This window comes from Falco peregrinus, chromosome 2 (assembly GCF_023634155.1).
Source record: "Falco peregrinus isolate bFalPer1 chromosome 2, bFalPer1.pri, whole genome shotgun sequence".
NCBI lineage: Eukaryota > Metazoa > Chordata > Aves > Falconiformes > Falconidae > Falco > Falco peregrinus.
The window spans coordinates 123,966,134-123,991,963 of NC_073722.1; the positions used below are offsets into that span (position 1 = coordinate 123,966,134).

Genomic DNA, 25,830 nt, shown 5'->3' on the forward strand with positions numbered 1-25,830 from the left:
CCGGCCTCCGCTTTGATGCGCGCAGCGCTGGCGGGGAGAGCCCGGGGCGCGGGGGGGCGGGGAGGGGCGGGGGAGCAGGGGGAGGAGGCGGGGGAGGGACCAGTGCTTTTGTATTTAAAATAAATAAAATAAATAACCAGGGGAGGGAGAGGAGGGAGGCGCGGATCGCAGTGGGCTCCTTCCCTCGCAGCCCCCCCTCGCCCCCCCCCTCTCCCCCCCCCCCCCCCCCCCTTCCCGATGCTCTCCGATGCGGTTGCACCGCCGGGGAGGAGAGGAGGAGGAGGAGGAGGAGGAAGAAGAAGGACAGCGAGGGGCGCGGGGGGAGCGGGGCCAGCCTGCGCGCTGCCGGCGGCGGAGAGCGGCAGGGCCGCGGGCGCGCAGCGAGCTCCGGCTTCGCGGTGAGTGGCAACTTCGGGGGCAGCGGGCCGCGCTCCCGGCAGGGCTTATTTTTTTTTTTTAATAGGGGTATTTTTCTTTTTTTTAATTTTTTTTTTTTTTTAATTTTTGTGTGTGTGTGCGCGCCTTGCGGTGCCGCGCTGCGCGGGCGCGCTGCCTCTCTCCGCGGCCAGGCTGGGGCCGGCTGTTGCACAGGGCTCGGAGGATCCAAGTCGCTCCGGACTTTCCCCCCCCCCCCCCCCCCCCCCCCCCTTCCCCCCCACCCCAGCTCCGGCTCCGACCTCTCTCCTCCCAGCCCGTCGCCATTTCTGGAGCAGGTTTTTATTATTATTTTTATTATTATTACTATTATTATTTATTTAGCGCGCCGCTGCAGCGCCGGGCAGCCCGGCCGGCCGGGGTCGGCGCTTTCCGAGGCTGCCCCCTTCCCCCCCCCCTTCCCCGTGTTTCTTTCTATTTATTTCGCTCTCCCCCGGCGCGGTTCGGGGGCTCCCGGCCGGGGGGGCGCGGGGCCAGGATGCCCCGCAGCACCCAGGTACCGCGGCCGCGCCTCGCGCCCCCGCCCCGTAGAAGGGGGGGTCCATATTTTTTATTTTTTTTTTTGGCGGGGGGGGGACCTGCTCCAGCATCTGGTTTCTGCAGGGAAGCCGCCCCAAAAGCCCGGGGTGGGGGGGTGGGGGGACACGGTCCCCGGTTGCGCGGTGTTGCTGGAGCGCGCAGCGTGCGCGCTGGAGGAGGGCGAGGGGGGTGGGGGGTGCAAAATGGGAACCAGATGCCGGGGCAGGGGCACCCCGTGCTGCCGTGAGCTGGGGGGGGGGGCAGCACACACAGGCACCCCGGCCCGGCCCCGCTAAAGTGCGCCGGGAGTTCAGCGGAGCGGATCTGATAGTCGCGATCGGGCTGGCGATAGAGCCGCGCTCCCGCTGCCCTGCCTTTCTCTCTCTTCCCCCCCCTTCTTTTTTTTTTTTTTTCTCCCGAATGTGAAGAGTTGAAAAGCCTGTTTACTTTTTGCCTTTGATGTTGGGAGGATCTGGTTTTGATTAGATCAATACTCCTTTTTTCTCCCCACCCCCCCCACCCCCCTTTTTTTTTTCCCCTCCCTCTGCAGAGAGGAGGCTCAGAGGATCCCCTGCTGACTCCAGGCAGAGGAAGGCAGAGGCGCAGGCAGCTCCTGGAGCAACTGGGAGCCCCTCTCCCCACCGGGCTGCGGAGCCATGAGCAGCGCTGTGGTCCTCGCCCACCTCCCAGACCCCAGCAGCAGCTTCAGGGAAGACGCCCCCCCGACCCCCTGTCCCGGGGGAGGAAGGAGAAGCACCATGCCCGCAACTCGCCAGCTCGTTTCTCCCCAAAAGCCAAAGCTTCAAGGCCATGCCGGTGCCTCCTGCCCCGCGGAGGAATGAGAACGGACTCGGGGAGCCGGAAGGCAGCGCATCGCCAGACTCCCCTCTGGCCAGATGGACCAAATCCTTGCATTCCTTGTTGGGAGATCAAGATGGTGCCTATCTTTTTCGGACCTTCCTGGAAAGGGAAAAATGTGTGGATACCTTAGACTTCTGGTTTGCCTGCAATGGCTTCAGGCAGATGGACCTTAAGGATACCAAAACTTTAAGAGTAGCCAAAGCTATATACAAAAGGTACATTGAGAACAACAGCATCGTCTCCAAGCAGCTCAAGCCTGCTACCAAGACCTACATAAGGGATAGCATCAAGAAGCAGCAGATAGATTCTATCATGTTTGATCAGGCACAGACTGAGATTCAGACTGTGATGGAGGAAAATGCTTACCAGATGTTTTTAACTTCTGATATATACCTCGAATATGTAAGGAGTGGAGGAGAGAATCCTGCTTACATGAACAGCAATGGACTGGGGAGCTTAAAAGTTGTCTGTGGCTATCTCCCGACCTTGAATGAAGAAGAAGAATGGAGCTGTGCAGACTTTAAAAACAAAATCTTGCCTTCGGTAGTTGGACTATCCAGCAAGACGTTGAGGGTTACAGCAAATGTCAGAGCTACGGAGACGATGGAGAACGGATACAGGTAAGGGAGCCCCTGGAAGTTGTGCTTTGTTTTAACTTCAAGGACTTTGAGAGCCCTGTTGGGGTCGTGTGCCGGAGAGCTAGCAGGGGGTTGAGGGGCAGCAGGGCTTCCCGTGGGGCTGGGAGCACAGGTACTCCTCCATGCCTCCCAACACTGGAATTCTGGGGGTGTTGGCTGCATTAGGGGCTTTTCCCCCCCTTCTGTGCAGAAGAAGGCAAGATCCTGTGCTCTTAAGCCCTATTGGCTCCTTCAGATCTCTTATAGATCAAAAACTTCATAGCAACTATGTCCTCCGGACATGCGTTAATTATTGGTTCAACTTTCAAACCTATTAAGAGCAGTAGTAGAGTGGATCATATAGACGCACGAATAATGTAACCTACTCGTTCCCCAACTCCACCATCAACCAGTGTTTAACTACGTTGGTTATGTGGGAAGCAATTGTGCGGTCATGGAGGAGGAAATGTATGCACTTACTACATCAAACTCTGCAACTTGCACAAAATCTGCTTTTATTTTGACGGTGCATGTGTGATGTGCGGCCTCTCCCATCGCGTTGGGTGTTGGTATCTGTCAAAGCCATTTAGGGTGGCTCCGAGCCAATGCATACAGGAGGATACTTAAGATTGAGTACTTAAGGTAATAGAGACATGCCAGGTACAGAGTAATAGCAGATCCTTGGTGCTCTCCTGTAGGTCTTTGGTTGGCTGTGTGCTCCAAGTTGAACTCATTAAAACGTGGTTGTGTCTGATGGCAGCGCGGAGGGATGTGGGGAGCGTGGCGTGGCGGTGGGGTCGCCTCGTGCCCTTGTCGTGGGGTGTGTCTGCGTGGCGGACCCCTTCTCTTTTGTTGGGAGTGTGGATGGCACAGCGGTGCGAGGGTGAGGAAAGTAAGAGCCAACGCGAAGTGAAGGGGGGGGATGGGAAAGGGAGACTCTGATGAGCAAATGATGAGTTGTATAATCCTCTGAAAATGTATTCTTTCCTCTCCCCACCCTTGCCATAAATGTGGATTGTTGAATCAGGGCTGAGAGGAGAGGGCTCTGCTGGCAGATGTGCGCTCTCCTCCGCTGGCCCAGGAGGTTGGGGTTTGGTATGGTGAGTGTTTGACATCTCCTTTACAGGAATTTTGAGAGTGTGTCTGTGATTCACAGACATCAAAGGGAGTCAGGGCTTCTCCTGGGGAGGCTTTGCTGGAGCTCGCCCTCCTCTCCTGCCCCGCGAGCGCTTCCAGCTGTGCCGGGCTGCCCGGTGCCCGGCTGCCGGGGAGCCCCCTGGCCCGGGAGGCTGCCGTGGAGCCAGAGGCCTCTGCTGCCGTCCCTCCTGGTGGCCCTGTGGCCGAGGGGCGATGGAGGGGTGCTGGCCGCGGGTGCCGGCCGTTGGGATGCGCTCTGTCCTGGCGTGGCCCCTGGACCTCTCCTGCTGGGGGCTGCACGGGGGGGCTTTCGCTGGCAGCTGCTCGGTGGAGGGCTTGGGGTTTGGGATCCTCATCTCGTGCCTGAATGTTACTGTCTGAGCATCTGCTGTTCTCCAGAACTTGGTTTGAACTGCTGCCCTTCGCTTGCTTTCCAGGAGGGGGGCGTTTGATGCTTTTATCTCTCAGCCTTTGTTGGTATTCAGTGCTGGAAGGGCTTGGCTGTAATGTTCTACCAGAGCTGCAGGCCCTGCTAAAAACCTACATGTGCCTTGTCCAGGAGAGCTCTCGCAGAGCAGTGGCTGCTTGCCTGATTAGTGCTGGGTTTTTTCCTTTTGTTTTTTTTCTTTCTTTTTTCTTCCTTTTTTTTTTTTTTTGTCCAGGGATTAATCCAGCTTGCTCCTCACATGTCAGATCTACCCTCCTAGGACATTAGGTACTGCATTTTGCTTTGATCACCCTCTGTTGAATTTCCAGGAGCTTTGGCTCTCCATGGGGCCAACAGATCTCAATGCAAAGAGAGGGAGGTCAAGCTGAGATGCTTCTCAGTTCCTCCCTGAGCTACCCATTCGTGAAGCCACTTGTGCTAGAAGCTGATGAGCATATGGATGGGTTATCTCTCATCACTCAGCATTTAGGATTGTCTTTAGGATTGGAGCTGAAGCTTGCACAAAGTCTTTCCTGGTGAGTGGCCAAACCACACCTCCCTCCTCGTGCGTGTGTGATGGAGTTAAAGAATTTCTGCTCGGCGCGTTATGGTTTTTTGAAGCACTGTCCAGGCTCTTGCCATTCGCCTCGGTGGGTTTCAATGTGATTAGACCAGGGAAAGCCGGGAGTGCTGGGCTGAGCACACCTGATGGTCGGAGCAGGGCAGCCTCAGGCCAGCCCTGTATTTGGGTGGGAAACCACCTGGAAATCCCAGGGCATGGAGTCACGGCCAAAACCAGGGCAAACGGGAGATGGCAGAAACCATACAAGTTGAAAGACTTCGTTTGGCCCCAGCATCAGTGATGGACAGGAACAGGAGAAGTCAAGTGCAAACACAGCGTTTGCACCTGGCTGCAAAGCAGGCGTATGCATGCAGACTGTTGGTTGTATATTTGGAGCCCTAATACAGGGAATATTTTGAATGCAGGACTTCCCTCTTGTCCTTCAAAGCGACTCCCCTCCCCTGTAGGTTGTGGTGTGGTTAAAAGTGGCCTCCCCACGCTGCGCTGGACCTGGCCCCATGCTCCAGGAATTCCAGCTATTATTTATACACGCTTCTAAATTTACCACGCGCGACTTTGTGTACACAGAGAGTGCTTCTTCCTTTGCAGTGCCGCTGTGTAGCATGGTTTTGTGCAGGCCAAGGTGGACTCATCTGCCTCCCATTAAGCTCTTAACATCAGTGGGACTGGCCTTGCTTTGAGAAGGCTGGAGCTTGCAGATGGCCTTCTGCCGGCTCCCAGTGCTTCCTGGCCTTTGAAAGGACCCGCCAGTGGAGCTCCTTGTGTGTGAAGTTATTGGAACCAAGTTTGGCTTCAATTATCAAAGTAAATGATGCCATTGTAAAGCTATGCTCGAAGCAGTGTTCTACAATTAGAGCATGGAAGCTGTGATTAACATATTTTAACAAAACTATACTTTTCCCCCCCCCCCCCAGGTTTGTGCATGCATGTGTTTTTCCTTTTTTGTTTTCAAACCCACGATTGCCCAGTGATGTTTGTCCCAAGAAAATACTTAATGAGATTCAATTTTACCTCAAAATGCTCCTTGTAGATTTTCTTATCTTACTGTATAAATCTGTGGTTTGAACTGTCAGAGCGCTTTTATTTCTAAGAAGCAGAGGTTGACAATAAAAAGAAAACAAACAATGCCCACACTCTGAAACTGTACCCTCAGAACAGGGGGTACAACCAAGAGCCCCTGAAATTTTCATGGCATTATAATACCTCTGATATGCCCATTGCCTAACATAGCATGTAGGGAGTTACATGCTGTGTGTCATCGCATAAAGATAAGAATAGGCTGAGAAACATCAGACATTCTCCTTGAAGCTCCAGAGCAACTGCTACCTGACAGCTGAAAACACTTTGCATATTGCGTTTGGAGCTGGGGTGTGTGTTTGTGTGTGTAGCATCTGTGGCAGGAGACCACCGCTTTCTGCTGGAATTTAAAACCCTCGCAGGCAACTTGATGCATCTGGGTGCAATTACTGTAGTAAGGTGGTTAAATTAAAAAAAAATTAAACATAGCAAAACGGCCCTCACTGGTTTGCTTAAAGGATGGGGCGATTTCTGTGGGGCGGTGTGTTGGGGGTGGAATGTGGGAGCTTACTTTAAAAATGTCAGCTGTAGGGGTTCTTTGGTTTTGGTCCATGAGGTGTTGGGAGGTGAATGGGTGCTGCAGTTCAGTACTGATGGGAAGATGAGTTAGTTGTGGCCACTTTCTCTAATTATATCTTTCAAATGCTGTATTTGGACACACCTCTCCCTGTGCCGTATTCATACAGACCCGCTGCCTCCGCCCCCACGCCAGCCTCTCCAGCAACCCGTCTGCTGGAAGAACGTGGCAAATCAGCCCTCCTGGATGTAACCAGGAGTGACACAGCCACCTCCCAGCAAGGTGGTGGTCCTGTGCTGGGGAGCATCGGGCACCCCTGCACCTCGTAGAGCATCCTGCACCCCTGAGCCTCATGGACCTCAGATGGGCTCTCAAGACCTGAGATGGTTTCAATTCAAATAGTTTTAAGAGCTGCATCCTCTTGCACAGTTGACCCGAAAGCCCCCCAAGGACCTAGGAAGGGGCGCTTGGACTGCACAACCCCCTGAATCAGAGCAGAAGACTACATGTTTTTTTAGAGGAACTTTTTTTGTAGTAGTAGTAGGATAACTTAGCTTTCACCCACATGTGGAATTAATTTATCTTTGACGATTTTACTTCTTTCCTGTGGCATTCCTTACTATCTCATATTTTTTTTTGTCTTCTTCTTCCCAGATATATATTTTTTAACATCTTGATCTCTCCCCATCAGAAATGCCTTGGCCTCCTTCAGAAAGGAATGCAGCCCCGGCTAGGCTGAATACCTGCCTGCAGCCAGCCCCAAGCCTCTCATACCAGAGAGGCCCATCTTCCCCACCATGCTTCCCCTTTCCCTTTTTTTTTTTTTTTTTTTTTTTCTTTTTTTAAACTTAAGCCTTTGTGGGGGCTCCTGTTTTTGGTGCTGGCGGTGCAGGAATGTGGGGCAGCGGGGGCATGGGGTGCCTGCTGGTTGTGAGGGATGGAGAGCAGGGCGGTGGGAGGACATTGCTGCTCACTTAAACCCAGCTGCTCCCCTCCAACCCCCCGGGGGGGGGGGCAGGGAGGTGGAAAGCCCATTAAAAAAAACCTGCCAAGCCTGCTGGCACATTCCTTAGGCCCCCAAGTCCTGGGTAAGTGGCCCTAATTATTAAAATCAGCAGTCCTTATCAGATGACAAGGCCTTTTGCTTTGATATACAAAGGCAGAAGCTTAACAACCCCATCTTTCCCTGGAAGAGGAACAAAATGTGCACCTTAACATGCTGCTTTCAAACCTCCCTGCATAATCCCCTTATCACCTGCTGAAGATATGTATATTGATCCTGGCTGGGAAGTTGGAGTAATGGGAGGCAGCAGGGGCGCCAGGGTCTCCCCCTTCCCTGCGATGACCTCGCCACCTCTATCACAGCCCATGTCACTGCCCATGAATTTTTCACTCGACCGCTCTTGGGTACTCAAACAGCCAGGCTGGGCTTTGGGTTTGCTTCTCCAAGTGAAGCCAAAGGTGTTGGCATCAGTAACCACCATGCTCATTAATACAACCTGCTGCTCCTGTCCTCGCATCCCCCATCCTCCTCTTCCCTGCACAAAACCACAAGTTAAACAAGTAGTAGGTTTTCCTAAGAACTGGGCCTTTTTATTGCCTGCTTTTATAACGCTGGGAAGATGGCACCCATCTCTGGGGGGCCAAGCCTGAGCAGCAGGTTTCAGCCCTGTCCGTGGTGGTCCTGCTCCAGTAGTTTTCGGGCAGTTCTCTCGTTTCAGGCAACGCTGGTACTGTAACTTGTATTCCCAAAGGGGCCCTAACTCCTGTTTCAGAGCAGACGTAAGCATTTATTAGCTGATGCCTCGATGGCTTTCAGTGGGACTTGAGCTATGAACTTCTTGATCTTTTGCCTGCCGATGCCAACGGCAAAACTCCTGCTAACCTCAGCAGTGCAGCGTCAAGCTTGAAGGACCGAGTTTTTGAAGGTATCAAAGTATGTAGAGGTGCTTCCAGGGATTTTCTAAAGCACGCTTCCAGTGCTAAAAGCGACACCTTTCAAGCTGGACTTTGAGTGTGTTTAGACAGAGCGTGTCCTGGTTGCCGCTGGTCTGAGCGGTGGATGGTTGGTTGCTTCTCAAGAGGTTGTGCAGCCAGTGTGCGTGTCCCGTAAGGACAGTGCTACCATGAACCCTGTGTGCTTCTCGCTAGCCTGACTGACTGGTAACCATTCCTCTTTTGCTTGTCCCTAGGTCCTTCAAGAGGAACGATCCCATTAACCCATACCATGTGAATTCTGGCTATCTTTTTGCTCCAGCAACCAGCGCGAATGATAGCGAAATATCTAGTGATGCCCTGACGGACGACTCCATGTCGATGACGGACAGCAGCGTGTAAGTATCTAGTGTGGGCTGGGGCCCTTTGGGATGCACCAGCTGTGGATCTGCTGTGCCGATGCACCATGGGGGCTTACGGGAGCGATGGGTCCAGGGGCATCACCCTGCTTCTACTCGCTGTTGAGTAGGGGCTGCCGAAACGGAGGTGTGCACCTAAACCGAGAGGTGTAGCAGGGCATGGCAGCCTTGCTCTTCATGTGGTCGTTGGAGGTATCGGATGGAGTAAAATAATGAATCCCTCTATTGCCATTTTGCAACTGCAGCTGAGCAAACATGTTTTCCCCTATGCTAATGGGGCTGCCTGACTAACCCAAGGAGTGTATCTCCCTGAGCCTTTGTCTTAAGGCCAGGCTTCCTTAACTAGTTATCAGTCATCAAAGAGGAGGAGATTACTTCCTATAGGAAGTGCTTTCTGTAATTAACGTTCATCATTAATGTCAGAATGTACAGTAATAGGGCCAGTGACCTGAAGGGGCAAATAGCTGCTCATCTAATATGGCTGGGGCAGTCTTCAAAGAGCCATTTGAATGGAGCTGCATGGATCAGGTCTGGGTGCCTCAGGAGTGTAGGGAAGAGAGATGATGCTGTGGCTGAGCCTGGGAGTTGCAGGATCTGTCTTTTCCTCCTGACTGCTGAGAAGTGGGCAACTGGGAGCAAGTCATTTGACTGTTCTTCCTCGGTTTGCTTTCCCCAGCAGGAGAGAAATGGTGCTTTTGTGTCTTTAGAGGAGACAGTAAGACTCACTTAGTGTTCTTAAGGACCATTTTCTTCAACTGGACAGAAGGCAGATGTTGTCATTTGTGTTTTGTGTGCTTCATTTAAGTACAAGTGCTCTAGAAAAGCCCACCTGCAAACAGTGCTGCATTCCTGGTCTTCATCTCATAGGTGAAACTTCCCCAGTGTCCCTGTCAGACATGTCCTGTGGTTGCTGTGTGTTCCTCCAGGCTGGGTTTTTAAAGTCAGTGTGCGTGATGATGCACAACGGAAAAGAGGATTTACCAAAAATCCTTGATGCATAAACAAACTTTTTTTTTTTTAATGCACATGTGTGTTTTGAACTGATATTATGGAAAAAAAATAGTTTGTTGTCCCACCAGATTCCCTTATTGAACAATATTGGCATTAAATAAAAGAGCTGAATCATAGGGTGACTTCTTTATTTCTTCTTACTGGCTCTGGTTGTATGTGATCATGTGTCAACAGAGCATTCATTGGGTTAGTCATTTCTGGACCAGTGTAGGGTCACTTGGGATTCACAGGGCTAGGATTATACCCTCTCTTCACAGCAATGCCAATTGTAGGCCTTATACAGATGAGAGCACTGAGTGAGAAATAAAGTGCATGGTGGATGAAAGGCTTAACTGAATCGCTTTCAGCCCATTGTTAGTCCAGGGGAGCTTAGCGGGGATGAGAGGGCAGCAGCCCGCTTTGAAATTTGCTTGAACAAGTGAATAGGAGCTCCCCATAAAGCAGCGCGTGAAAGGAGCCTGCCTGTTTTTTCCTGCCGTAACAATAGCCGGCGCAGGCTGTGAGAGTTTGGGGAAGCTTGGCTGATTAAACTGCCCGCAGCTCCAGGTTGGGGGGGCGGCGGGGAGGGCTGGGGCCGGCGAGCGGGATGGTGGAGGTTGCAAAAAGGAATATTTCCTGCTGCAGAACCGGTCCCCTGGGCATCCCTGCAGCCACGCTCCATCCGTGGGGTCGGGAGCCAGGCAGGCATGCCGGGATGGTGGGTGTTTTTGGAAGCGGGAGAGGTAAATTGGCAGTTTTGGAAGCTGGGCTTAAAGTTAAGGCTGATGTAAAACTTCCTTTGCAGAGGCGAAGGGCTGCTGCCAAGATTGCAGTAAAGCATTTGGGATTCACAGCCCCTCCTGGCACCTGGCTCTGCTGGTTGCTGAAGATGCTGTGGACGTGTTTGGGGCACAAACCCGCTGTGCTCTCAGGCTGAGCCCGGGTGCTCCCCTGCCTGCGAGGTTTTACCCCCCTTTAAGAGAGGACCTGGGTTTATTCTGTTTCGTCAGTGTGAATGCAAATTAGTTCTTTTGGCTTATATTGGTATCAACTGAAGAGGAAAAACTCGTTCTGGAAAAGTCTGTCAGACATAGCAGTAAAGTGAGGGGTTTTTTAAATAACTCTAAATCCAAACTGTACTGGAATTAGGAGAGTCTCCAAATAATGCACAGTCTGCCTTTTTATTTTATTATAGATGCCAGGGATCAGTCTGTCCGTATATATTCTGTAATAGCCACAAAGCATCATGCAAATTTGTATTTCCATTTCTTGATTGGGGGGGGGGGGGGGGGAGGAAAGGGGATTTTTTTTTTTTTTTATTTGCTTATATCTTATTTATGGATTTACTTTGGACACAGGGGAATGCTGCTGAGCAAACTTCAAATATTACCTTATCTTACAAACCAGGCTTTTGATGTTGGCAAGATCAGAGGCTTGTTTCAGAGCCGTTGCCAAATGAAGATGGGAGTGAATGCATATGCGCATGAGTCTGATATTTCAAAGCAGCAGTAAAACTACATTCAGGTTAGGTCAGGCACATCTGAGTCAAAAGGCTAAGATAATTGGCTCAGCTTAAATGGCAGCTGACTGGGTAGAAGACTTCAAACTAGTGTTTCCCCCAGAAACAGATTGGCTTAGCCCCAGCCTGGTTAGCTGAAATGTTTATAATTACACTCTACTATTTAGTGCCTAAACTCTAGCTCTTCAGCCCGCAGCTTTTAGTAGCCAAGAAAGTGAGTGCAAATGTTTGCTGCTGGAGCAAGGGGAGAGCTGGCACCTGGAGAGCTGGGGTTAACCCCTGTCCTGCTCCAAAACCTCTGGCCAAGCTCAGCCTTTTCATTTCAAAGGTACTTTTTCCTGGTCTGGGGGGTCTGCTGCAGCATCAGGGTTCCCCCTGCCCCCTGCATCTCTTGCTGTACTGAGCCTGGCTCCAGCTCTATCCATCTGTCCCCCCTGCAGTTGGGGATCAGCCGTTGGTCACCCCTTCAGCCCTGGCTTTGTCTCTTTTCCCCCCTTTCATGTGGAAGGGCTAGGTTTAGACAGCGCTCGTCAAAGTGGCTGTAAAAGTCCCTCCCCGTTCCTCAGGCTGTCTTTCCCAAGCTGCTCTGCAGCCTTCCCAACTCAGTGAAATCCCTCTTTTTTTTTTTTTTTTGTAAAAACCTTTTCTTAATTCTGCACATTGTTACAGGTTGTAAAACTCTTCTGACAGGCAGAGCTGTAGAAGCAGGGAGCAGGTTTGATGTGGGGCTTGTTGGTGCAACTGGAGGAGTTTTAGGGGGAAGGAGCTACTTCTGCGCTGACCTGAATGAGGGCAGGTCTTAAATGTAAGTGAGGAACTGTGCTGTTGGGTCAGTGTCACTTTTCCTCCTCCTCTTCAAGCCAGCCTGCCTGGAAATGGCACATGTCCCTGCTCCTGCTCCATAGCCTGTCCCAGGACTGTCCATTTGTGCAGAGATGGTCCCCCCGGAGCTGGGATTTCAGGGATGCATTGCAAGGAGATGTGCTCCCAGCTTGGTGGCCGCAGCAGAGGGCTTGGGGACAGCGTCTTGTGCTTGCAGACCTGGAGGGAGGTGGAGAGCACAGGAGGGCTGCAGGGCTCCCCATTGTCCTTTGGTTGTGTCCTTGGGTGCCTTGTGTTGAACGCACAGACCTTCAGCTGCTTCCCTGCTCTTCTTCATCTGGCCTCTTGGACTGCCTTTTGTAGAGGACACCTCCTCTTCTTTTGTTGAGTATGTTAATGGGATTAGTCCCATGTGTATGTGTACATGTGACATGCTCATGCTGGCATTTTTACTGACCTTTAAAATGCCTGTTTTACTGGTCATTCCCTATATTGAAGGTCTTCCCTAAGAGACCCTGATCTCGGGAAGCCCTCGTTATCGAATGCTTCTCTGAAGGTACAGGTGATTTGGTTTTCACCTTAGATTTGCTTTTTTGCCCATCCTCCCCCAAAGCTAAGGTGTGTCATGTGTCCCAAGCCCTGTTGCCCCATGGGTTCTTGGAGCAGAAATGCTTGGCGGCCACCAGCAGCTGCAGTTGGTGGCCATGGCCAGCTGCGTTGGCCAGTGCATGCTGGGCTGCTTCCCTGGCAGGTGCTCCAGAGCCCCGTGTTGTGCGGTGGGGGACATTAGGGCAATTCGCTGCTTTCACTTGTAATGTAACGTGTGTTCATGGACTGTGTCTGAAAGAGGCCAGCATTCATCTTGTGGCGTCGAGGACTTTCTCTTTTGTTATAAAGATTTTCCCAAGTTTATTAAGATGAAATCGTTCTGATCTTTCACTCCAGACTTTGCAGCTTAATCTGGCTTATTTATTTAACGGCAACTCAACGCTTTGGCCAAGGTCTTCACAAAGGCCTGTGATAGCATGCTTCAACCCTTGAGCGTGGAGCGATGGCACCTGATCGCTCTCCTCAAGAGAAGGGACATGGTGTCCCCGGGAAGGTGTTTCCTCACACCTTGTCTCCTGCTGCGTGTCCAGAACGGGTCGGTGTGTGGCCAGCACCACCGTGGCCATGGGGGGCAGCACACAGGGACGCCATGACACGTGGGGACGCCATGGCACGTGGGGCCACCATGCCACGTTGGCTCCTCCAGCAGTGGCACGGGGCCACCGCTGCCTGCTCAGCTGCCGCTCCTCCTCCTGGGCAGGAGCCATTCTCTCCGCTCAGGAGATGAGTCAGGTGTGGGGGCAGTTGGATGAAAGGGCTGGGGCCGGAGATCAAGGTTATTCAGGCAGTCTGAGGAAAGGGGTAGGAGTAGACATTGGGGGTCTCCAGGCGTGCTCTTCGGGCTGTCCCCGCTGTCTGTAGGAGGCCCTTTGATCCGAACGGAGGCGATCCCGCGTGCGGCCGCGTGCCAGCGTGCCCGGGGCGGGCTGTGCTGCGTGGGGGCCGTTCCCGACAGCGCTTTCACTGGGTCTCCCCTCATGGCTTCTGGGTGAGGGGAGCAGTGCCGTCCCCCGAGGGTATGGCCTGGCTTTGCTCGTCCTTGCAGTGGCCCACCCGTGCCGGCCAGCCTCGGGGCAGGGGGACGTGGCACCTCTTGGGTAGGGCTAGGGATGGGGAGCAGCCTTTGGGTTGCTGTCTGTCTTCAGCCTCTTCCTTCTTGTTCTCGTTTTTGCTCCGTGGGGTGTTGCAAAGCTTGAGGAAAGTTGTGGCCTTAGAGAGCGTGGTTCGGTGGTGAAACAGCAACAAAAATAAAAGGGCAGAAGCAGCAGCCAAGCATTGGAAGGGCCTTGCTGTAAGCTGCCTCAGCAGAGAAGCTGATGGGACCTGCGGGCGTCTTCCCGCACAGAGCTGCCTTCAGCTTGCTTTTCAGCTCTTGCTTAATTACCACATATCCCTGTACATGGTGGCACAGGCGATTCCCGAGCTGCCAGATGTTTAAGGCTTCAGGTGACAGCCAGAGGGCTTAGCACCCCTGGGAGCGTGGGCCTGTAGTGTGCCTGGGTGGGTGGTTTCAGAGGTGATGGAGAAGCATCACCTTGGTTAGAGCGTGGGGAGAGCCCCAGCTGATGATGGTCACCTCTCTTCTGCATGCAGAGATGGGATCCCCCCGTACAGAATTGGGAGCAAGAAGCAGCTCCAGCGGGAAATGCATCGGAGCGTCAAGGCCAATGGTCAAGTTTCTCTACCTCATTTTCCGGTAAGTTCAGGTGGGAGCTCCTGGGTGTGGGTTGGCCGTGGGATGTGCTGGGGCTGGGCATGAGCACGCGTGGAGGGAAGGGAGCAGGGGAGGAGAGCGTTGCCATCCCTGCGGGTGGATGCCAGAGAAGAGCTGCTGCTTGGTGTCGGGCAGGAGCCATGTGCTCTCGGCATCCTTGCAAAAACCTCCTTGTGTACAGCCCCATTTTGGTCCTTCCCTGAAAACCAGGTGCTGATGAGGGCTTTGCAGTGGCACTGAATTTGTCCTGCTGGTCTAAAGCCAAGCAGAGGTGCCCCGGCTGGGTCTGGTGAGAGCCTTGGCTCTGGCCACCACCCTGACACCTCCGCCGGCGCCGAGCAGACCAGGGCTTGGCCTGCTGCGCATCACTGGCGGCCTCCGAGAGCACATCGGCTGTAGGCTGGCGGTGAGCAGGATCTCCCAGAAGAGAGGCGTTTGCAGCAGATACATGCCTTGCTTTGAGGGGATCCAATGCGCGGCACTGCCGTGCTTTTGAAAATTAACTCACTGATTTGCTAATTCAGTTGACTTGCAGACTCCTGATTCCTGCACTGAATAAACTGTTTACACAGACAAGTATAAACTTATCTTGTCTTGAGATTAATATGCTAAAATTCCTCTTTTTGCTGTCTTAAGCAGCAAGAAATCATAGGTGATATTTCTGGTGGAGGGAGGGGGTGGTTTATGTGGGCTTTCCTTTTGGTATTTTTTTTCCCCTTCCTCCCTAAAGAAAGTTCTATAGCCTGAGCTTGTAAATTAGATTATTTTGTCCCAGGGCGTGCAAATCGACTTTCTCTGTAAGGCAGTGCTTTGATCAGGGACTGAATAGAGCCAGCTTGTGTAAGAGTGACAATTTCCAGCAGAGTGGCCTTTTTCTACCCTCACATCATTTCTGGAGCTAAGTGGTTGCCGGAGAGAGGCCCCACCTCATCTGGTGGGTAGTATGTGAAAGAGTTGGCAGTTCAGCTTTCTGCTTTTGGGGGGGGGGGGGGGGGGGGGGAGAGGGAGAGAGAGGGAGAGTGGAGGCGAGGAGTGGGGTGCATGGGGGGTAGCAGGAGGGAGGGCAGAGTCGGGTGGGTGGTTTCTTTTTCCTTTTTTTTTTTTTTTTTTTTTTTTTTTTCCCTCCCCTTTTCCTGCCATGTTTGCTTCTTTTGGCAGAAATTCACGTTTTGCCTTTTTATATTCTGCACTTGATTTGGAGATGTTCCCTTTTTCCCTTGATAGATCTGCTTGAGGCAGCCAAGCTCAGCAGTGTAGCACCGCTAGCCTGCAGCAGCTTTCTTCATTTTCTGTACAAAGAGATGGAGGGGGGGGAAGAGATCTAGGACACTGTTGAGACAACACTACCTCAAAGGTGCCCAGTGTGTAGCCAGGAAATAAATTACCAGCACTTCTCTGATCTGCAACCGTTTGACTTCTTTTTTTTTTTTTCTTCTTTTTTTTTTTTCCTTTCCCTTTTTCTCCCCCATCTTATTTTTTTTAATTTCCAACTCCTTTCTGTTTATACTCACTTTATTCCTTGAGTTAAAGTCTCTCCCTCCCACCTCAGAGGTTTTTTTTTTTTTTTTTTTTTTTTTGATGTTTGACAACAGTCTTTGAAGATTTTCTACTTCAGAGTAGCTACTGATGGGCTGGTTGTACTACAGAGAGAACAAGCGGGGTTCCTCAGAGTGCGACCAACTGCTCCTGCCGAAGGCAAACGCTGGTGGGGAGGATGTCACTCCATGAGGCCACAGCACTAGCTCATAAAAATCCAGAGCAGACCATGCCTAGTTGCGGTCGTCTTTTCATCCAAACATGGAGACACAACAAGCGTAGCGGGGCTGGCGATGCTGCTCCGGCTAAGCGCCCCGCGCCCCGCGCTGCCCACTAAACATGCCTTGTGCCTTCTGTCCCCGCTCCTTGTAGAGGACCCACCGTCTTCCCAGGGAGATGACCCCGGTGGAGCCAGCTGCCTTCGCTGCGGAGCTCATTTCCCGGCTAGAGAAGCTGAAGCAGGAGCAGGAAACCATGGACAGTCTGGAGGAGAGGCTGCAGCAAATCAAGGAGGTAGGAGGATTAACCCTCCCGGGGCTGGGCAGAGCTCGCCGCATGCCACCCGGCTTGGGAGGGCGTGGGAAGGGGCTGTATCCTGCCCACGGGGAGAAACGCGTTTCAATTGCACTGCAGTTCACGAGCCCATGGGGGGGACACTCAGGCGCACGCCTCGCCGCCTCCCCGTCCTCTTGCATTTATTCCTTGCCATCGCTTGGCCGGCAGGATGAGGAGAAGGAGGGCTCAGAGCTTCCCGCCAGCCTGCAGAGCAGTAGGGAGATGGTGAACCCCCAGCATCCGCAGCACCCGCTCTCGCTCCTGCCCTCCGGCAGCTACGAGGAGGACCCCCAGGCCATCCTGGACGAGCATCTCTCCCGTGTGCTGAAGACCCCCGGCTGCCAGTCGCCTGGCATGGGCCGGCACAGCCCTCGTGCCCGCTCCCCTGACCGCCTGCCGATGGGCAAGCTGCAGCCCGGCGCGGCCTCGCTGGCGTCGTGCGCCTTGGTGGGTAAGGGATTCATCACCAGGCAGACCACCAAGCACGTCCACCACCACTACATCCACCACCACACCGTGCCCAAGACAAAGGAGCAGATCGAAGCAGAGGCGGCTCAGCGGGTGCAGTGCTGCTGCCCAGCGGGCAGCGAATACTACTGCTACCCCAAGTGCAAGGGGCAACCGAAAAGCACAGACCCCCCTCTCCCTCCGCCGGAGCCCTTCGGGTAAGTCACGAGCATCTCTCTCCATCACATCCACCCCAAACCATCACCCCGTCATCGGGACAGCCCCGCAGCAGCGCAGGGGACTAACAGCGGGCTTCTGTCCCCTTCTTGCCATCAGCAGGGCGGGGACGCTGCCGAAGAGGCCGGGCAGAGGAGCTGAGAGCGTCGCCTTGCCGGCCGGGGACGGGGGGCTGCCCGGCCCTGGTGGGGTGCAGCTACCAGGGGGCGAGGCGGACCGGGCGCAGAACGTCTGGCAGTGGATGCTGGAGAGTGAGAGACAAAATAAGCACAAGCCCCATAGGTAAATACGCAGCTGTCTACAGCAATATCGCTCCCAGTAAATATTTATATATTACATGGGCTGTCTATTTTTACAATCGCTAAAAACAAATGAGACTCTTTGCTCCTCCGGTTTAATATAAAAGCTGTTCCGCAGAACCAGAAAAACCACAAAAATGTCATGTTTTTGGCAATAAACCTCCTTTCATGTTATGACAGACTTTTGAGAGGGAGCGAGCAGAATAGGAGCTGCTATTAAAGTCATATTTTCCAGCTTTTCTAACCCGACTTCTTCCCTCCCCAAGCACACAAAGCACAAAGAAGGCCTACAGCTCCGACTTCACCAAGGGGGCCCCTGGCCGCCACCACCCGTGGGGCACCGGCAGCCACCCGCGCGGGGCGCAGCCCGCCCACCCCTTCGTCCAGGACCCCCGCCATGCCCCCGCTCACCCCACCCAACACCCTGGCGCAGCTGGAGGAAGCGTGTCGCCGGCTCGCTGAGGTCTCCAAGCCGCAGAAGCAACGGTAATGGCCACGGGAGGGACGGTCCTGGTCCTGCGGTGGGGTCCGGGGAACGGCGGGGGGTAGGAGAGGTTTGCTGGGCGGTGGGCGTGCTTGTCTTCAGCCAACGCGCAGGCTGATGGCGGGCAAGGCGGCGGACGTGGATGGTGTCCTCCCTGTCTAGGTAGAGGGTCAGCCATGGGGCCAGACCATGGGGACATGTGACGGCACGGCTTGGCCGAGCCCCAAGGATGAGCCTCCTTATTACAACCCCACCCTACCCCGGCGCAAATAGTTTGAATCCTAGACTATTACTTCCACTCTTTTGATGGCTGTAATTTGCCCATTTTTCCTCTGGGACGGACTCCAGCTACATACCAAGTGAAGAATTGGACTGGTTCCTTTGATTGTTTACAACATGTGAGGGTTGATACAAAGAGCGAACTTAATGACCCACAGGAGACTTCAATTAAGAAGATTGTATTTCAACAATTTTTTTTTAAAGTGTGTTGTTTTGTTTTGTTTTTTTTTCTCTTCTTCCCCACTTGCCCTCCCCCTCTCCACTTCAGATGTTCAACCTCAAATCAGCAGAGGGATCGAAACCACTCCGCTGCCGTTCAGGGGGGGAAACACCCCTTTCTGCAATGCAAGTCTAACGACAGAAGAGTGAGTACTGCACATGCAGAAAAGGATTGAGAAATATATATATATATATATATATCATGATTATATTTTCATTAAATGGATTGCACTTCGAAAAGAGAGGAAGTTCTTGTATCCAAAATTTCGTCTTTCAAACATTCTTCTTAAAGAAAGAACAAAACATTTTCAAGTCTTGTCTCTGGCTCTTTTTAACTTGCATTCCTGTAAAGTGGACAAAGATTGGATTAGTCTAATTACAGGATGGTTCTTTTAACAAGAAAACTGCTACAGAGAGGTCTAAAATGGCCTAAATAATTAAAGTTTTCTTTCTTACCCTCTTCATCTTAAGCAATGAGTAATGTTTGAAGTCCAGACTGAGCCACCTGACTAGAGCCTTTCATTTTTAATTGGTTGACCTTAAGTCCACCAGCTGTCTTTGCTAGCAGCTTTTTTTCTGAAGCCACTCTACAAAGACTTAGAACAAATTAGGAAGACTAAATTACTGCGGACTAACACTTTGTGACCTTTTGACATGCCAAGTGTACATTGCCTCAGAAGCAGTTGTAGGTTTGGCTGCATGGTATTCACTACAGTGTTGCCATTTTGCTGGGTAATATTGTTTTAATTATTCTTTAAGAAGGGTTTCTTAGTGCAGATGACAAGATCCAGTTAATTGTGTCCTCACCGAGGAAAAATAAGATTACCTGTGTACCCCAGGTGAAGAATGTGGCGGTGGTTTTGCTTTGTTAGCTGTTGGTTGTTGCAGGTGGTTTTGTGCGTGCAGAAAAGCTGGGCAGATGCTTTGTATGAAGGCAGATGAAATGAGCCTTTTAAAATCAGAGGTGTACAGTACCGGGGCTCGCTCGCCTGGCCTGCCGTCCTGCTCTGATGCTTCCAGCAAGCATCTAACCTCCATCCCTCAGTTCTCCCATCCATAAAATGGAACGAGATCTCTGCTGCCCGTGGCTGCGTGCTCTGCGATGCCACGATTCCCACCATCACAGCGAGCAGGAGCTGTTGTGGGAGCCCAGCAAAGGGCTGTGCAAGTGCAGCATGACAAATTCACGGCGAGTACAGGAATATCTGACTTCTCAGGTCACACCCAGGGTATTTCCGACCAGCGTTACGTGTGGCAGAAACACTGCTGGCTTGCGTGCGGTGAAACGGTCTGCTCTCAAATGGGAAAATAGACGGGTTTGTGTTTTCTGTTTTTCAGTCACAAAGAGCCAAAGAAACTGCCAGTTGTTCACACCTCTCAGTCTAGTGAGTTGGTTGTCACCTATTTTTTTTGCGGAGAAGAAATTCCCTACAGGAGGATGTTAAAGGCCCAGAGCCTGACACTTGGGCACTTTAAAGAACAGCTGAGCAAAAAGGGAAATTACAGGTAAGAATCTGTGATCTGTTTGTTCTTTAGTAAGTCAAAAGTATCAGCAGATATTTTGCAGGTCTACCTGCAATGGCACATTTACCTCGCTTTTGGATGCTGTAGATCTTCTTATTCTCTTCCCACGCAAACCAAGAGCAAGTTGGAGATGGAAAAGGGGGCGCTGAGCTGCAGTCTGGCTGCGGGGCCACCTCCTCTCCATCTCTCTCCTCAGCCTCCTCCCCCAGTTGCCTAAGGATGCAGGCTGGCAGGCTTCGTGGTACACCCTTTGTCCAAAAAGCTTGAATACCAGGAGAAGCTGGGATGGTCGTGCGGCAAAGGCACGGAGGAGTGGGGCTTGGTTTCCAAACTGGGGTCAGCATTCATCTTGGTGCTGGCCTCCTGCATTGCATACTAATTTAATTTTTCCATTTTTAATTATTTTTTTCTTTGCGTGTGTGCAATGGTGTGGCTGTAAATGGGATCGGTGAAAGGTTGGGATGTTGCATCTGAATGGACATGTAGCTGAGATGCAGCGAACGAGCTTTTCTCTTCACTGGGGGAAAAACCATCTCTGCCCTGCAGGGAAAGCTCCACCAGCTGTACCGAGTTCCTCCTCAGAAATGCCAAAAAACCCTGCCTGGCTGGTTTCCAGGGCCCAGCTCCCAGTTTAACCAGTTTGCTGCTTCCCCTGCTCTTCTAGTTCCCATGGTACTAGCTTCATGTTGGCTATTTTCGCTGTATTTTCCCAGTGGATCTGGCCACTGGTGGGATCCTCTGTTGGCCACTTCTCCTGCAGGGTGAGCACGAGAGGGAAGTTCCAGCTTTAAGTTTTGATTCTGTACTGAATTTGGTGGTGCTTCAAAGAGCCGGGAGGCTTGCCCTGTAACTGGCAGCCTCTGGTTTACCCTCCAGAAGGTCATTTGGGTTTGGTCTGAGGACTTCCCATCTGGTGCTCCATCACTGGCCTGTCTCTAGCTTTACAAAGTCCACCTGTGCAGATCAGCCGTGGGTGACGCAAGGGTGCTCTCAGGCGGGGGGATGCAGAGCTGGGGTCTGGCTATGGCTGATGCACGGGGGGGGGGGGGGGGGGGGGGGGGGGGGCTGGGGCTGAAATCCTGCCAGTCCTTCCCCAAACCCATCTCTGCAGCCCGCCCAGCTGCCATCAGATGGCAGCAACCTGCAAGTACACCCAGCCTGGACAACCTGCAGGAGAGGGCCCTGGGCTTCTTGCACCCTTGCACCATTTGCCAGCCCCTCAAGCCTCCCTGGTGCACCATGCTCCTCCTCCGGCTGCTGCAGCCTCGATCCCCAGTTGCAGACCAGTTTCTCTGGCTTCACCACCGGTCTGCTGCTGCTCCAGTGGCTGTGTAGTCCCCCACCCCTCCCCAAAATAGATCCTTTTGTTTGTTTGTTTGTTTGTTTTTTGGTGACATTTTTTGGGTGATGCCCAAGCGCAGGAATAGGCTACTAAAACCTCTGTGGCCCAAAAGCCCCTCCAGGTGCAATTATTTGTGCCTTGTCAGACTGTAATTACTTTAGAAAATGTTTTTAAGTGACTGACAAGGATGAAACAACGTTTTGCTTAGATCTCACCCCTTTACACCTGGGTAAAGACAATACAGAAATTTATAAAAGGAACTTGGGTACATGCCCAGTATTTTATCTTGCACAGACACAAGGTGAAACTAATTACACAAATGTGTGTACCTCCAGGGAATCATTTTGATCTAAGCTTTGACTTTTGGCTGGACTTTGAGTGAAACTGCGGGTGACCTTCAGGGAAGAGGTCCGCAGTGCCCGGAGTAGCGTGTGTGTTAATGGGGAGGCACTAACTAGGCTGCTTTGGTCACATCTGGCATTGATTTCTTTTTAAGGCACATTTAATAAGCATGTCTTTGAAGCCGTTGCCTTTCATTTAATGCACAAAGACATGCAGAAATGCTCCGCTCTCCAAATTCTTTATTGATTGGATCAGTTTGCAAGGCGGGTACCTCGGGCTCCCGCGATGCCAGAGCCGCATGGCCAGCCCTGCCGTGGGGCAGCCGCCGGGAAATCGCTGCTTTGCTTTCCTTCCCACCCCCCCCAAAAAAAGGAGGAATTAAGCAGTGATTTAATACTGATGGCGTTAACAAAAAACAAACATACACGCACAAAAAACTGGGTGGTGTCGGGTAATCTGAAGATGGCAGCGGTTCAAAACAGAGCTGTAACGCCAGGCCTGCTCGCCGCGATTGGTGCCAGATGTCCCAAAAAATAAAATAAAAAAAAAATTTAAAAAAAAAAAAAAAAAGGAAAGCTTGCCACATAAAATATGTTTCAATGGAAAGCCCGTTTCTGAGCAAATAAGAGCAGAGTGACTTGTTTGAAGATGTTGTGGGGGAGGATTTTTCTGCTTTGCCTCCTCTTTCTTTTTTTTCCCCCTTTTCTCTGTGAAATAAGGTTGTAATTATGTAAAAGGTCATAGCATGTTTTCTCAAATAAAAATTTTGTAAACACAGCCAGGGCCTGGGCTTGTGGAGGAAGCTATTGGGAAGAGTGGCTGTTATCTGGAGAGGGGCGGAGAAGGGGAAAGGGAAGAGAAAGTTCTTTGTAATTCATTCAAACTTTCCTTGGGTTTTTTTGGTTTTGTTTCAAGGCTGCTGGCCTGGGGAATTGTGGCCTTGACCTGCAGCATGAAAGTTGGTGGGAGCTGGGCCATTGACTTCAATGAGTGCAGGCTCTGAAGGACTTAAATAAGATGTTTTTCCTTGCTGAGCCATTAAAGACGCAACATGTGTCAATTCAGCCTGGAATGACTTTACAAAAATAAATCCTAACCATACCTTGACTAAATGGAGCTGGCTTCATTTCTTTAACTAAAATGCCAGCTTTTATCCCCCTACCAAAATAATTTTAACATACCCTAAAAATAAAGAAGATTTGCCAGGCGGCTGTTACTGAGCATTTTAAAAATGCGTAATAGAACAGTCACAAAAAATATAAACAAATAAATTCTAAAACCCTGCTGTGGCTTTTTCAGTTTTAATAGTAAGTGAGCTTAATCTGATCTCCTTTTCCATCCTAAAAAAATTAATAATTGCAAAACCCTTTCCCCTAACAAACATCTGCCAACCCCAGTTGTCTGGAAACTACAGGGGAGGGGTGTGGGAGGGGTTAATTTTTTTATATTTTTCTTTGTAATCCATCTGATGAAGGTTTTTCCATCCCTGGCGATCAGATGGCAAAGCACTTTTCCAAGGGAGCAGGCATGTCCGAGGAGGTGTGCGGCGGCAGACGGACAGGCTCCCTAAATGCTACCCCTCTGAATGGAAGCCCTTCATTTGTGCATATGCAATTAAGCAGCCTTAGAAGGAAGAAAGCTCCAAACGGGATAAAAGGAACCTTTAATCAAGAAGCTGAACGGTCTAATTCAGGATAATAGAGGGGTCCTTACTGTTTGACACGGGAGGGGTGGGGGTGCTTTTTGTCTCTGGGAGCGTTGGCTTCATGATCTAAGGACCCGGAGCAAAAGAGCAGGAATGCAGGACACTGCTACTTGACCTCCCCGTGTCACGTCCCAAAGGCTGGACCAGGGCTGCTCTGCGCCTCAGACTGCTAGGAAGCATCAGGAAACAAATACAGGAGTTTCTGTCACTTAAAATGGATATGTGAATTAGGCATTCGGGTGTTTCGAATGTGAGGCTCCCGGGTTGTTTTTTTTTCAGTGGGAGTACCACAGAGTTTCAGCTTTTGCGTTGCAGGAAGCTGGGACGGTTTTCTTTTAATCCATCCGTATGCCTAAAAAGCCTCTCCTTTTAATAACAGTTGCTAATTTTAATGTTGGGCTTCAGCTTTGAAACAAGAAAACACATGAAAAAAAGAAGGTGGGGAGAGAGGGGAACCTTAAGAAAGCCTTGCTTTGAAATTCTATTTATTTATTTTTTAAATAAGATATTTGACCAGAAATCACCATGCTTTCTAATTTTCTTTACGGCTGAGGATATCCACTACCAACACGTATAATTTACTCACTGTAGAAGACTGTTGTCACCGCTGAGTAGTGTGCACAGCCCTGCTCCTCTGTCCCATCGCCATCCCTGCAGCCCTGGGGATGCTTTCGTGTTCTTGGACCTGAGCAGCCTTGAGGTTTTCCTGGCCAAGCTGGGCACTGGAGGAGCATCCTAGGAGAGAGAGATTGGAAATGTTGTGGTTAAAAGAACTGCCAAAGCATCCTTTGCTTTACCTTTTGATTTTTAAATGTGTTTTAATTCTCCTTACCACAGATACTACTTCAAAAAAGCAAGCGACGAGTTTGACTGCGGTGCAGTGTTTGAAGAGATTTGGGAAGACGAAACCATCCTGCCGATGTACGAAGGAAGGATTCTCGGGAAAGTAGAAAGGATCGATTGATGGCATCCGTGTTTAAGAAAAGTTAAGCTAGAAAAGTCTTTGGACACACAACAGTAGTGATGACAAGGAAAGTTGAAAAAAAAAAAAAACTCTGAAGGAAAGTTTTGAACCAATGAAGAAAAAAAGTGAAGTCTATGAAGACTTTACTGAATTAGCCTTAGAGGAAAAAAATGGCATTTATTATTCATGAGTTGGGTACTGAGATGATAAAAACCCTGAACTATTTATTAAAAACATGACCACTGTTGGCTATTGGAGATGCAGACTGTGTTTGAGAGACTTCCATACATAATATATGATTTCCTGGGGATCCGAAATCTATGGACTAAGAGAAACTGTGTATAGCTTACCTTAACAGTAATCCTTATTGATATTTATTGAACAGTCTGTTTTCCCTTAAGTCCAGTTTTTGGATATGCTGCTTTAAAAATGGAGAAGAGAGGGGCTGGGAAGTGGGGTGAGGGGAGGAAGGATTATTTTATTTTTTTATATTGTTCCCACTATCTAAAATTTAGGAGTTTGGCTATGAGCGCATTTGTGATTTTGTTTTTTGAAGGGGGAGGAGGGAAGGAGTGACGTCGTGCCCAGTATTTCTCTCAGTGAAGATAAAACTTTTCTAAAGAAACAATAGAATTAATAAAAGCCGAAATAAAAATACTGTCCTACCATTCATCTAGAGACCGGTGCATTTTAATCTATGCTGCTCTAATTTGAAATAAAGGTCTTAAGCGTTAAATATGTTAGATGCAATATAATAACAGCAACTTGTTATTTTGTCCATGGATTTCTGTGGTGTGAGGTTTTTGCTTTGCTGCTGGCAGGGGTGAGGGTACCAGGTGGTGTCCAGTGCCTCTCTGGGTTCAGGCAAGGCAGAGCAAAACCCCGAGCCTGGGAGAGCTGTAGAAGCAGCCAGCCAGTTCGCGTCTCCATACCTAGCACACCAAAAGGACATGTTGCAAAAGCCAGGTTAAAAATCCCGTATGTATTCCACATAGCTAGCTAATGGTTGGGTTTTTTTAGCCATTCTGCGTCAATGTTAGCACAACTTGTATTTCAGCGACATGGAACTACGATGGGGCATATTTTCCGATCGGTGTGGAGCGCGTGATTTGTTGTGTGGTGTTTTTTGGTTGGGGTTTGTTGTTGGGTTTTTTTTTTGCCTTACCCTCACAACACCCACGTGAGCCTGTGGGAGATGTGGGCAAAGGCTCTCCGCAAGCCTTGGCAGTAGCTTCGTGTGTGCGTGTGCGTGGGTGTCGGGACAGAGCGACCCTTTCCCGAGAAAGACCTTGCATTTCTACAGTTGGGTTTTGTGTTGATTAAGTTAATCTGTGCGTTCTGTTTGCCATTGCTACTTTGTATAAGTCTGTATATATTGTAGAAAATGTATGGTGAAAATATTAATACACTATCTCTAGTGTTTTTAAAATTTAATCAGTACAGTACCTGTGCCTGCATGGTGTTACGAGACCATGCGTCGCCCTATATTCAGGGTTCAAGCTTTCCCTTGTTTGTTTAAGGGGTTTATGTATAAATATATTTTATGCCTTTTATTACAAGTCCTGTACTCATGACTTTTGCCATGGCATTTTGTTCTACTTATACTGTAAATTATGCATTATAAAGAGTTTCATTTAAAAAAAAAATTACTTGGTACAATAATTATTGTAATTAAGAGATGTAGCCTTTATTAAAATTTTATATTTTTCAAATTAA

At 50.5% G+C, this 25,830-nt stretch overlaps 1 protein-coding gene across 1 annotated transcript; it reads left to right on the top strand.

The window, feature by feature from the left end:
• The first annotated feature begins 225 nt into the window (after positions 1-225).
• Positions 226-25,830, top strand: AXIN2 (axin 2). Its single transcript, XM_055796911.1, is given in 14 exon segments — positions 226-398; positions 1,505-1,673; positions 1,675-2,435; positions 8,366-8,506; positions 14,061-14,163; positions 16,090-16,230; positions 16,441-16,937; positions 17,059-17,238; positions 17,522-17,645; positions 17,647-17,741; positions 18,287-18,347; positions 18,349-18,383; positions 19,576-19,743; positions 23,988-25,830. Coding segments are annotated over 13 exon segments (2,496 nt in total). The 5' UTR covers positions 226-398; positions 1,505-1,610; the 3' UTR covers positions 24,115-25,830.